At 33.4% G+C, this 12,104-nt stretch overlaps 1 protein-coding gene and 1 long non-coding RNA gene across 4 annotated transcripts; both read right to left on the reverse strand.

Annotated features, from left to right (window-relative positions):
* Positions 1-225: 225 nt before the first annotated feature.
* On the reverse strand, positions 226-5,162 carry LOC111315581 (uncharacterized). 3 transcript variants are annotated; one of them, XM_089765501.1, is made up of 7 exons: positions 5,024-5,162; positions 4,162-4,410; positions 3,902-3,963; positions 2,079-3,723; positions 1,810-1,997; positions 1,402-1,591; positions 226-1,304 (listed from the first exon to the last, which is right to left on the reverse strand). In XM_089765501.1, the coding sequence occupies exons 2-7, from the start codon at positions 4,373-4,375 to the stop codon at positions 712-714; spliced, it is 2,892 nt and encodes a 963-aa protein (XP_089621627.1). In that variant the 5' UTR covers positions 4,376-4,410; positions 5,024-5,162; the 3' UTR covers positions 226-711. The 3 variants fall into 3 exon arrangements, with proteins under 3 accessions (XP_089621627.1, XP_089621625.1, XP_022773156.2); XM_089765499.1 differs by lacking the exon at positions 5,024-5,162 and having other exon boundaries at positions 2,079-2,360; positions 2,454-3,723; positions 4,162-4,523; XM_022917421.2 differs by lacking the exon at positions 5,024-5,162 and having other exon boundaries at positions 4,162-4,523.
* Positions 5,163-6,851: 1,689 nt separating this feature from the next.
* Positions 6,852-9,985, reverse strand: LOC149516714 (uncharacterized). The gene is made up of 2 exons (XR_016345022.1): positions 9,271-9,985; positions 6,852-7,179 (listed from the first exon to the last, which is right to left on the reverse strand). It is a non-coding gene; the product is annotated as an uncharacterized LOC149516714 (long non-coding RNA).
* Positions 9,986-12,104: the final 2,119 nt, after the last annotated feature.

Genomic DNA, 12,104 nt, shown 5'->3' on the forward strand with positions numbered 1-12,104 from the left:
AGTTGTTTGAAGTTCTCCCAAGTTGGTCATTGAGTTAATGCAAATATTACTGAATTTCCATTGCAGGAAAGTCCTAAATTTACTGCCCTTCTCTGATTAAATGCAACAATAAGAGCTTAAGCTGATCCTTGTTGGATGCACACATTACTGAATTTTCTTTTTCACCAATGCAATTGATTTATATTTGATGAAAAGAAAAGGAAAAATTTTCAGCCAAAATATAGAAAAGAAAAAAAAAAAGAACAGGTAATGGCATAAAGAAAAATATCTGAAATATCTGACCTAGTTGACTGAATGATTACTTAGGAATTATAAGGTGTAAGCCAATATTGCTTTATATGTTTTTATTGGCTCGTCCAGTCCCGTTGCAAATCTCTTTGGAACCGAAAAATTAGACTGCACAAAAAAAAAAAAAAAAAACTATAACTGATAGTAGTTGTTTGGATTTAATTAAACTATGTATATAGGGAGTGTCCAGACCATAGATTGAATCCCTGCACCAGACTGATAACCACTCATAAACCAGCAAAAAAACACCTCCCTTCTAAGACCATCACGCTGTTCAGATGAGAAAATGAGTTAGAAAATACATGGAAAGAGGCTGATCATGTCTCAATAAACATGGAACACTAGTTGTGTTGCCCTGCATAAGCTGCCTCTATTTTCACAGACGCAATTCGGAAGGAGGCACATGAAGCATCATTTACTGCTTTAAGTTCGCAGCTGAATTGCGGCGTACACTACCAAATCCTCTAGAATGCTGTCTACTAACTCGGTAACTAGTTCCTCAGTATCAGGTCGGATATCCATCCATGTTTCAGACTTGGCCAAATCCTTTTCAATAAGTTGCTGCAATGTTTGTTGGGGCAGCTCCGAGAGAAGAGGCCAATCAACACGTCTCAACACCTCAGGAGACATATTTTCTGATAACAAAGCTTGTAGAGGTTTTGGGTTGAGAAATGACACCCAGGGGGAGCATCTAAAATAACATTGATATATCTCCAAAAGGACTTCACTGATGTAGCCAGAAAGCAGCCTACGATCAGTAGAGGATTTCTCAGGCCATACTTCAACATTATCAAACAAGGATGAGTCAAGCATTTGGTCTAACAAATGCCATTTCCTAGAGAGTTCATCCCAATTGAGACCTGAAATTTGCAGAACTGCTCTTATACACTCGGACAAAGGTCCTTGCTTATAAATGCAAGTAGCTGCATTACTCTTCAGATCCAAATGGGATTCCATGAGAGAAGATGCATAGAGTTCTTCAATATCTATACCAAATGATTCAACTGGTGGCTCAGCTGCACAAGATTCGGATGCTAACTCAGTACTATAATAAGTAATTTTATATGTAAGACATACTCTATATAATAAGTAATATTTAGTATAAAAGTTCACCTGCTGGAGATATGGTGCTTGGAGAGCTAATGCTATCGTCTACAGAGAACTGCTCAAGAACCGATATAGGACTTGGCTGCTCTGCTCTAACAATCATGCTATCAGAATCTTCCATTCTTTGAATACGTAAAGGACTTGATGAACAAACATCTGTTGAACAAGATGATGTTTTATCCCCTGAGGGCAAATCCTGAAAATAACCAAAGTGACAGGACAGAACATAATTTTAGCACATAAGACAACAATATTAAAGAGAAGGAGAACAAGAAAAAGAGAAAAGAGGAACACAGCACGTGAATGAGAGAGATGTTTGGCCAAAAAAAAAAAAACTGATAGATGAATAATTGATGCACTGGAGAAATCTAAATCATGAAAACAAGTATAAATAAGAAAAGAAAAACCATTTACCAGTTTCGAACATTCAAAATATTCACTTTCTCCAAATATGTTGACTGCTTCAGTTCTTTGGTTGGTGTTGGTATTCTGCACACCACTTGGTTCCAAAGCGACTTCTAAAGCATTACTTTTGCGTTTGTCCCACATAACAGCATGATTTCTTTCCATGACTTTCCGAGGACATACAGAAGTTTGATTAACTGCTCAGATAAGATAAATTATTATACGAGGAAAAGATGTAGATTGGAATTTCATTTTGATCTCTCATAACCAAGAAATACCTTTGTGACTCAAATCTTCACCAAGGGAATAGACAGTTTGAAACTCTTTGGTGGTAGTATATAAATCACCAGAGATACTTTTCTTTGCACTTTGCAAACGATCATCTGGTTTCTCCTTATTCAACACAGGCTGTGCCCCTAAATTTTTAATCAGAGAAGAACTTAAGCAGCCACTCTTCTTTTCTTTCTGAACCCTCCACTTGTATCCATTAACGGTTGAAAATTTTCTGTATGGTGAAAATCTCATCTGTGGAGAAGCAAAATCATGTTCCTCTTCCCTTCCTGGATAAATTGCATGCAACAAGTCATATTCAGGCAAAGATATTAACCTATCCAAAGTTCTCAGTGTATGTTTTCTTGAGAAATCTTCATTACCAGTGTTTGACATATCTAAAAGATGCTTTGTAGGGTGAAATTTTCCTTTGAGATGCCTTACAGTTAACAGGTTTGAGGTTCTAAGGCAACTTTCTGTGGATGAAGCCACTTTGCTTCCAATGCCTGAACCAAAGTTCTGTGCTTGGCTCATCCCATCTCTTCGATTGACCTTATGGGAAGATTCAGACATTTTTCCAACATTGAGATAGCTTTTACTAGCAGAAACACTTTCATTTACCCGCTTGCTCATTTCTGTACCACAATCTTCGAACTTTACAAAGTCATGCGGAGATTTTTGAACACCATCAAGAGACATCTGGAACTGCTCTTTTTTGTTCACCTTCATAGCATGCCTCAACTTCCTCTTCATGTGTTCAAAAGGCAAGAATGCTGGCCTAACACTCCTCTCTTTTATCCTCAAGCTATAATGAGACTGTGGTGATGGCCAATTACTGATTCGATCAGGACAGGTTTGTATGCCAGCCTTCTGGACTACTGTTGTGTTCAAAGATCGGAGAATGTCACTTGCCTTAGACAAGCATCTATCACAAGATTCAAACATTTGAACATTGGCTGGCCCTTCATATTCCCCAGCTTCCTTTGTCTGGCACTGCGATGTTTTGGCTTTGGAGGAAGATTGAGGTTGTTGTTTCTCAGCCTGAGAATCCCGTAAATCTTGAACATGTTTCACTAGCAGCGAATTTGGGTCTTGTAGGAGTTTCATAAATAATTCCTTGTTGGAATTTAAAGCCTCCAATGCATCTATAAAATTTTGAGACTGGTATGCTACCTCATTTCTACTAAGGTTGTCCCCATCAGTTAACTTTCGGTTTACAAAAGCTTCAACCGCTTCATTCATATGAACTCTAAGATTAATCTCAGAGTGATGGCCATGCTTCCTACCTCTGATGCTTTTATAATTCCCTCCATTGTTAATATGCACATCATTGCCATATGCTTCTGTCACTGATACCAAGTTGTTTTTATTTGGAGATTGGTCTACCATATTTTGATCAGAAGGCTGCCTATACCCCTCAGCTGCTGCATCATAATCACGAGAAGGAAGACAACAGGATTTCTTGGAACTCTTGCTTGCCTTCCTATGGTCCTTTGAATGGCCAACAAGTTTGGGGTTAGACTGTAGAGTTTGCATTTCAGCAATGGCTGTATTTTTCTTTGTCCGATGCTTCACAAACATCTTTTCTTGTATAACTTTTTTAACTTCTGGCTGCCTAGAATTAACTGCAAGATTCTTGTTATCAAGTGCATCCTGAAAAAAAAAATCAAAGTTTGAATCTCATAATCTTTTCGCACTTTGCTGTAAAGAAAGAACAAATTACCAACATCTAGAGGAGGCTTAGTAAAGGAACATATTATTTCCTTCTTCATAAAAGTAGTACTCAGAATATGCATTGAATTTTATTATAAAAGCAGGTTACCAAACTCACATTATATTGATCCTTCTCCTCATTAGAGGTAAAATTAGGCCTATTCTTTGTATAACGATCACCTGCATATGAAAATTCAGTATAGTTAAACTTAGTTGGACATGACAGCTGTAAGACTTAAAAAATACATGTGAACATTATCAAAAAATATTAGAACAAATAATCCACTTTAAACAACTTATCAAGGCATACGATTTTTTTGGAAATGAAATTATATTTCATTTAATGCCAAAAACGAACCAAAGATGAGTCGTTCTTACCTTTAGCCCGTCTTTTTGCGAGTTTCTTGTCAGAAATGAGCTTCCCATGGCAATGAACTTGGCGAAAATCAAAGAAGTGAATTAATCCCCAGGCACATCCTGACTTGTACTTTTCATAGAGTGCAGGGCTTTTAGGTGAGAGCAAAGGGCTCTTAAGTGCCTGGCTCCTGGGCAATCTCCTATCCATTTTGGGTGGATTAGTACTACGGCGCATTTTGTGTGTCCATTCACAAAGGATTAGATAAACACCTGAGCATGAGATCACCCAGGGAAAAAATGAAGAGACAGTCAAATATTGCATGACATCAGAAATAAATCGAAAAGTAAAAGACATTTAAATTTGAATTTTGTGCTGAGGTAATTATCTTCGTCTCATAGAATTTGAATTTGAGGTGAGCTATTCATTATTTACACTCTGCATTCATACCTAGGCAAAGGTGGTGGAAGAACCATGACACTGGTAAAAGTACAATTGCAGAAAATTTCCGTTAGAAACAAGTGTCTGATTGTACTGATAATGAACATCATGCAAAATATTCGAAGCCAAGCCACCTAAGACCCCAGAAAACAAAAATGAAAAAAAGTAAAAGTCTGCTACTGTCATGTGATGGAGAAATGAAAATGAGTTTATTTCTGTCTGCTGGTTTAAGTTTAATAGTCCGAAGCTTCCACGAAACAACAAGTCAAATCGGGAATATAAAACAAATCATGACAGAAAAGTAACTCCATTTTCTTTTCAGTACCCATTTGAATCAGCTAAGATAGAATTCGGAAAGCGCACAACATATCATACACAGAATGGAATCTATACTTATGAACCCCTTAGAAACATAATTTGAAAAACAAACAGAAGAGAAAGTACCTGAAATGGTTTGTGTTGGAGTAGTAGAAGAAGAAAAGAATAAACCAGCCCTGTTTCAGTATACTAAACACTTATGGCATTCTATTCATGTCTGAACCATTTTCCCATTTTCATGCGTTTCTCATCATCTCCAAAAGCCAATCAAAACCCAAAAAAAAAAAAAAAAAAACCATCCCTTCATCTATCCACATGACCACTTTTTTTTTACCAGTTCTTGTTATAGTGCTTTTCTGGCACTGGGTTCATTAGAGACAACCTATAGAAGAGAAGACGAAGAAGAAAAGATGGAGAGTTATTAAAACCATGGAAGAGAGGGAAAAAGAATAAATAGAGGAAATTTAGATTAAGGATTAATTTTGGAGAGACGTTGCTGTCAGAGGTTGGTAGAGTGACATTGTTATCGTTGTCAACTTGTTTCACATTTTTTTTTTGGTTTGAAAATTGCTGTCCTTCATGTGGCATAAAAAAGATTTATGCCCAATTAAGGTTGAAGATGATCTGAACTCTGAAGCTGAATTTATTTCTCAAAAAAAAAAAAAATCTTAATCAAATGCTCAAATATATATTCTCTCTAAATTTATTATGGAACAATTTATAATTGGTATTATAAATAAATATATTAATGCACTCCTAAGATCTTACCAATCTAAACACAAATTTGAAATTCAAATTTTATATAAATATATTTTTAAATTTTCAAGAATGACACCAAATATTTCTACAGTCTCAACCTATGGTTTTTTTATTGTTTGATTTACAAGAAATGTAGTTCGTTATTCAAATATGTTGAGCCACCAGAAAAAGATTTAGCGACGGTGAAAGCCTAAAGGACGACCAATTGATTACATGTAAGAAATCAATGGCCTACGTTTTGGGTAAGCCGTCCATTTCTCGACCAATCGGGCTTTGGGGACCGTTTGAGTCGGGCCCCAACATAACAAACGCAGGAACCACCGGTCCACTGCTGCTGCTGACACTTCATAACAACCCCGAAACTGTTACCACATCCACCATATTTACAACGACGGCAACAAAAAAATAATAAAAAAAAAGGCTGTTACGATTTTCCCACTTGGATTTGAACTCGGAATTTTGATAAAAAGATTTTAAATTCTTTTAAATTCAAATGGTAACATTTTTTTATTTAGCAAAACAAAAGACGTATTGTTCGTAAATTGCATTACAAATACAATGTTAACTTAATGAAACACGTGATGAGACATGAGAAATTTTAATGATTTTGATCGACATTAAGGTTGAATTTGCTATTATATTAAAAATCAATATTTTATCTTGTCATCATTTTTAATTTTATTTCTTTCTATATAAAATGATGAAATTGATAAAAATTTATCATTGACATTATGTATTTTGTGAAAGTTTTAAACTCAGTTACATTTCTCCAAAAATAATGAAATTGAAAGTACATTAATAAAATTTGTCATTTGCATTAATAACTTTTTTTGTTATACACATCTTCAATTATATTTTTTATTCAAAAATTAAAAAATTAAAATATAAATTTCAATAAATAGAAGTACAATTTCAAAATTCACTCTTAAAGCATGGGCTCATAATAATAATAAATTATTTCTTTTTAATCTCATTTTCATTGATGTCAGTTGTTTTCAAAACCTTTATTACAATGAAAATCATTCAATGAAAACTTTGATGTATAAAAATTTTTGTACAAAAGTAATGTATGTGTGACACTCCAATCTTATATTGGAATGCTTTAAAAATCTATTAAAATGCATGACCGCATTACGTTGTGGAAATAAGAATAATGATATTTTAAAAAATATATAATATATTCAAAATAAGTAAATTAATGAATGTTGATTTGTATTTTTTTATATAATGTATATGACTTAAAATAAACATAGCCTTGAATGTTTTTCTATCTAAACAATATAAGCTCAACAATATCCATTCATCTAAGAGAAGTTTAGCATACAAATATCAATAATAAAGATTAAAAAACGGCCAATATCATCATTGACCAATGAAAGATATCAACTTGCAAAACAATTAAAAAAGAAATCGAATCAAAATTTCCAAAATACCTTCAAGGTGAACTCTTTCATCCTTGCTTGAAAAATATTTACAGCAAATTGAGCAATGAATGCTACCACCAAAGATAACCTATCAATCTCCTGCATCAAACACAAATTCATATTTTGAAAAGTTTCATTTGAGGAAATCCAATTCATTGACAATCTATTGAAAAATTTTCATGTTAATAGATACAACAAAGTCAAAATCTTATGGGTTTTATCTTTAAAATAATGGTAAAAATTTAAAAAAAAAAAAAAAAGCAACAAAATATATTATAAGAAAATATAATGATTTTGTTATTTTACAGGTTTATATTAGATAACTTTAGAAATTAAATTTTTCCATAAAGGACATAATAAAATAAAGATTCATTAATATATGATAGATTTAAAAAATACAGTATTGAAATGAGACTTAAATCCAAAGTTACAGTTTTTCTGTTCACAAAAATGATAACCTGTACACATATTAATGCAGAAACTTATGCCATGATAAAAATGAACCCAAGCATCTATTCTATAGATTGAACTCCCAAATAATTATCACTTGAAAGAAATTTAAAGCTTGGTACTTGATTTGTTCACTTCATATTAACTAATGGATGACAGCATTGGATCCATGCCAAGTTTGGATCCTCCAGAAGCATCGGTTTCAACATGCTTCACTCTACCAAAATAACAGATATGGCATAAGAGCCTAGCCAGGAAAATGTTATGGCAAATGGTTGAGCTATCACACACAATTACCACATGTTTATATGTCCTTATTATGGTAACATTCATTCGCCTACTATGATTATTGATCTTTTCTTCTTTCACTCAACTAAATTATAGCTATATTCATTTCCGTACCAAAAAAAAAAGCAAGTTAAGAAAACAGATTACTGGACTGAATCACAAAAAAGCAGGACTTTAATCAACAAAGCCTCATTTCAGAGTCAACCAACATCAATTGATATTTCCCTTCTTTTACAAAAATAATTTTTTTATAAAGTCATAATTAGCCACAGTTGCATCAAAACTTTAGCCCAAACTCTTTTGTAGTTTCTGCTAGTCCTAATTAGCACCTAACAACACAATCCCACCAACATCTATAAACCATATGCTCGACTATGCCATGTGCATCCTATCTCAGGCCTAGAATGGATAGGTTAAATGTGAACTATTAGAGAGGAAAGAATGCATACAATATAAGTAGCATATAGGAGATGGGACAGGATAAAAATAAGAAAATCTCAAATTTGCTCATCAGATTATGATGAGAAAAGTTTAAGACAGTATGAGAAATTGTCATCCATGAAAAGGATTGAGCAACTCACAATGGTAAGAATGATCATATAATTCTTCACATGACTATTTGAATTAAGTAGTAAGCACAGGTATGACATAGGCATAGTAATTAATAGCTAATTAGATACGCCAACTACATGAACACGAAATAAAATTGAGAAGCAGGATAGAAACCATTTTAATTTCATACATGTTAGTGTTTATTTTTTTACTCAGCTATTCGTTATCCATTAGTTAAAAGAAATAGAGTACCATGCTGAGGTGCTCTAGACGCAAAAAATGCTTTCTAGAAAGTATTGTCGGACCTTAATCATAGGAAACTATTCTGTAATAGAACCAAAATTATAATTGAAAACACCAAGTCCAATAATATCTAGAGCTAAGCTTGAAAACTTTGCTTCAAGGTCTAACTCAATTGCATCTCCTCCACGTAAATGCTCTCCATCTAAAAGCTTTTCAAATTTCTGTGTTGTTCTTTCTGAACTATCAGTGAATACATTGATCATAGCTTTCAAGTATAATGCATGGAACCTAGGAGCAATAACTGTATGTTTCTTAAACATATTAAACCTTACCAAAAATATTATCTGCAAAATTTTTTTTCACAGAAACAATTCAAGTGTCTCGTCCTCCCTCTTAATATTTCAAGAATAGATATTACGAGAAGTGACAAATGGAAAACCAAATTTCACTAAATCAATAAAAATATTTCACCCATAAACCTTCACATTTTCAAATTCAGGTCCTAAGTCAATAAAAATATAAATAAAAATTAATAAAACCTTCACCTTTTCAATTTCAGGTACTAAATCAATAAAAATCCTAACATCACCAATTCAAGAAAATGAAAAATTAATCAATGATCATGATAAAAAAAGTTAAAAAAAAAAAAAACATTACCATACATCATAGGTGGGTCGCTGGTAGAAAAGAAGCAAGGAGTGAGCGCTGGTGATCTGGGTTTAAGATCAGAAGAGTGAAAGGTAGACCAAGCAGATGTAAACTGATTTAGGGGTTTTTAAGAGCACGCATGTCAGCTACTTCAGCCGAACCTTAAAACTATTAGCTTGGAATATGAAAAGTCAAAACAGCTCACCGTAACCATAATCTCAAAAATTAATACACTAATTCCATTAAAAACAATCGATTAGACGATCCAAAAAGCAATTTTTTAATAAATTTAAAAAGAAAATAATAACTTTAAATTTAAATATATACCAAGAATAAAAGAAGAGTGAAAGAAGACAGGACGAAGAATCCTCAAATCCTTAGCATAAGAAATTTAAAATTTCTTCCCCTTCCTGGCCGCACCCATGCCCCACACTATCGCAAATCAAATTGTTCGTGTTCGGAGGCAGAGGCGAAGATGAAAAAGTGGTTCCGATTGGCAGTTTCATTGTGATTGTCAAACCTCCTTATATCATCTTCATTCCACAGTTAAAACCTAAGCTTCCTTATTCTTTTTCCTTTTTTCTTTCTCCTTCCCTTTTTCTCTTTTAAATTTTTTAATTGTTAGCTGCAGCATCTTCTGGTTTGTTTTTCAATCTAGAAGCTTTTCCCCTTAGTTCCGTTTCCAGCATTTGCCTTTCAATTTTTTTTTAAAACATCCCTTGGTTCTGCTTTTATTATAAGTTATAAATTATGATATATAAGATGATATTTAAATTTAAATTTATGAAATGACTTTTGAACAGATAAAAAATATATTAGATAAAACCTAAAAATCTTTATTAAAAAAAAATAATGAAATTAATTTTAGCCCAACGATTACATGGACCTGAGGTCCAACAAGATAATCCATGGTTTTCAAATCCAAAAACTTAAAACAATTTTAAAACGTTCGACCTTTAAACGACGCCGTGCAGCTTCAAATATTCCAGTCCTAAAACCTCACTGCAACTCTCTCTCTCTCCAATGGCTTTCTCTCTTTTCTTCTCTTCTCTTCTCTCCATCCCCACCTTTCTCTATCCTAAAATCCTGAATGAGGAGCCAACGTTTAATCAGCTTTGGTGACGCTTTGTTGTAAGGATGAGTGTTAGTTTCAGACATTGATTTCATATTGCAAATAGTTGTGTCTAATAATAGTAGATATGCAAATAAGCTGCAAATACTTGCAGTCCCTAAAACATCAATGCCATGCTGCAATCTTTAGCAGGGGTACACTGCTGCTAAGCTGGAAGCCTGGAACCCACGAAATACCTTAAACAATTTCCATTTCAATCGATGTTAAGGGTGAAAACTCAAATAAAAATAAAGTAGCATATTAGGTATCTTAAAATCATTATGAATAAGAATTTTATTGCAAAAAATGATGAGCAATCAAATTTGTTAATCAAGTTGTCCCAAGAATCATAGACATTCCTAAAAGTCTCATTGATTTCCTCAGTCGTTTGTTAGAACATGTCAATCATTTTTTCAAGTATTCAACTCACTAGCATGGTTGTACTTAATTTTTTTAACAAAGAGTCCTCAAGCGAGGATAGAAGAAAAAGTTACAAATGCTTAGATTTGAATTTTAAATCTGTTGGATGTTATATTTTAAGATTGTTACATAAATCATTTGAGTTAAATTCTGAGTTGGTTCTTGTATTTTATTAACTCTATTTGGTTAAAATGCAATTACGTTTATTCTAAAAACTCAACATAAACTTAGATCTTTGAACTTATCATCCAAGGAACACGTTTCTATAATTGGAGAAATAAAGGGCAAGCTATAACTAGAAGATAAGCAAAGGAAATTCTTCTTGTTAAAGGAAAAATCCTTGCATATTTGAGCAGAAAATTAAAGCATTGCCCGCTATATTCATCATGAATAAGAATAGAAAAAACCCATTTATTTCTCACATGAAACATTGGTACGAGTAAAAAAAGAAAAAATCTTTTACCAGCTGGAGCTTTACATGAGCCCTAGTTCTGTAAAAGGGAATCAGTGGAAGAGAGTAAAAGCTCCAACTAAGGCTAGAGAATTATCTTGGAAAATGCACATGGTAGGTAAATCTTTTAATTCATAAAAGATCAAAGACAAAACAGAAAGTTTGGAGGAAAGCGAAGACAGGAAAAAGCCAACTCGTGCCCTGATTTTGATGGCCTAAAACCTTAATAGATGCATTGTTTAATATATATGTGTGTGTGTGTGTGTGTATATATATATATATATTAAGTAATACTAGTGAAACGCAAGTGTTCAAACGCTTAAGCTTGAGCAATCATCCGCCTGAAAATTATCCCATTACTCTCTCTGCTATACTTCACCGAACTCGCTGACTCATTTTTTTTCCTCTTTCTGTGCAACATGACGCAGCAAGAGAAGGACAAAAATGCATAATTTCTTTCCTTTCAAAGAGGGACTGTAGACATAAATGCTGAGAGTGAGAGAGAGAGGAAAGTGAGAGAAGCTCTAGCTAGTAAGTTGTGACACATGGAGTTTATGATGATTGATGATGAGAGGAGACGAATCATCCTGGTTTGAACTCAGTGTTAATCGACTGATTTATGGTAAGGAAAAATCTTCTCTTTTAACTGGAACTATAAAAAAAAAAAAAGTGTTGGTTTTTCTCCATTGGTGATATAGTTTTGGAATTCCTGTGATCATGTATCTCGTTCCTCTGGTGACTTCAACCCAAGTATTTTTTTTTTATTTGCTGTGACTTATTATAGTTTTTTATTGTTTTATACCTATCTGTAGTACCTCTGATCATATTTCTGGGTCCATAAGATCATAAAACAAGAAATTT

The sequence above is a fragment of the Durio zibethinus genome, chromosome 9 (assembly GCF_047325235.1).
Source record: "Durio zibethinus cultivar Kanyao isolate XHJ-2024 chromosome 9, ASM4732523v1, whole genome shotgun sequence".
Classification (NCBI taxonomy): domain Eukaryota; kingdom Viridiplantae; phylum Streptophyta; class Magnoliopsida; order Malvales; family Malvaceae; genus Durio; species Durio zibethinus.

Coding starts and splice junctions, on each gene's coding strand:
- LOC111315581 (XM_022917421.2), bottom strand. CDS start 4,495: ATGTCTTTTACTTTTCGATTTATTTCTGATGTCATGCAATATTTGACT. Junction 1,592..1,809: donor ATTTTGAATGTTCGAAACTG/GTAAATGGTTTT, acceptor GGTTATTTTCAG/GATTTGCCCTCAGGGGATAA. Junction 1,305..1,401: donor AAGCACCATATCTCCAGCAG/GTGAACTTTTAT, acceptor AATCTTGTGCAG/CTGAGCCACCAGTTGAATCA.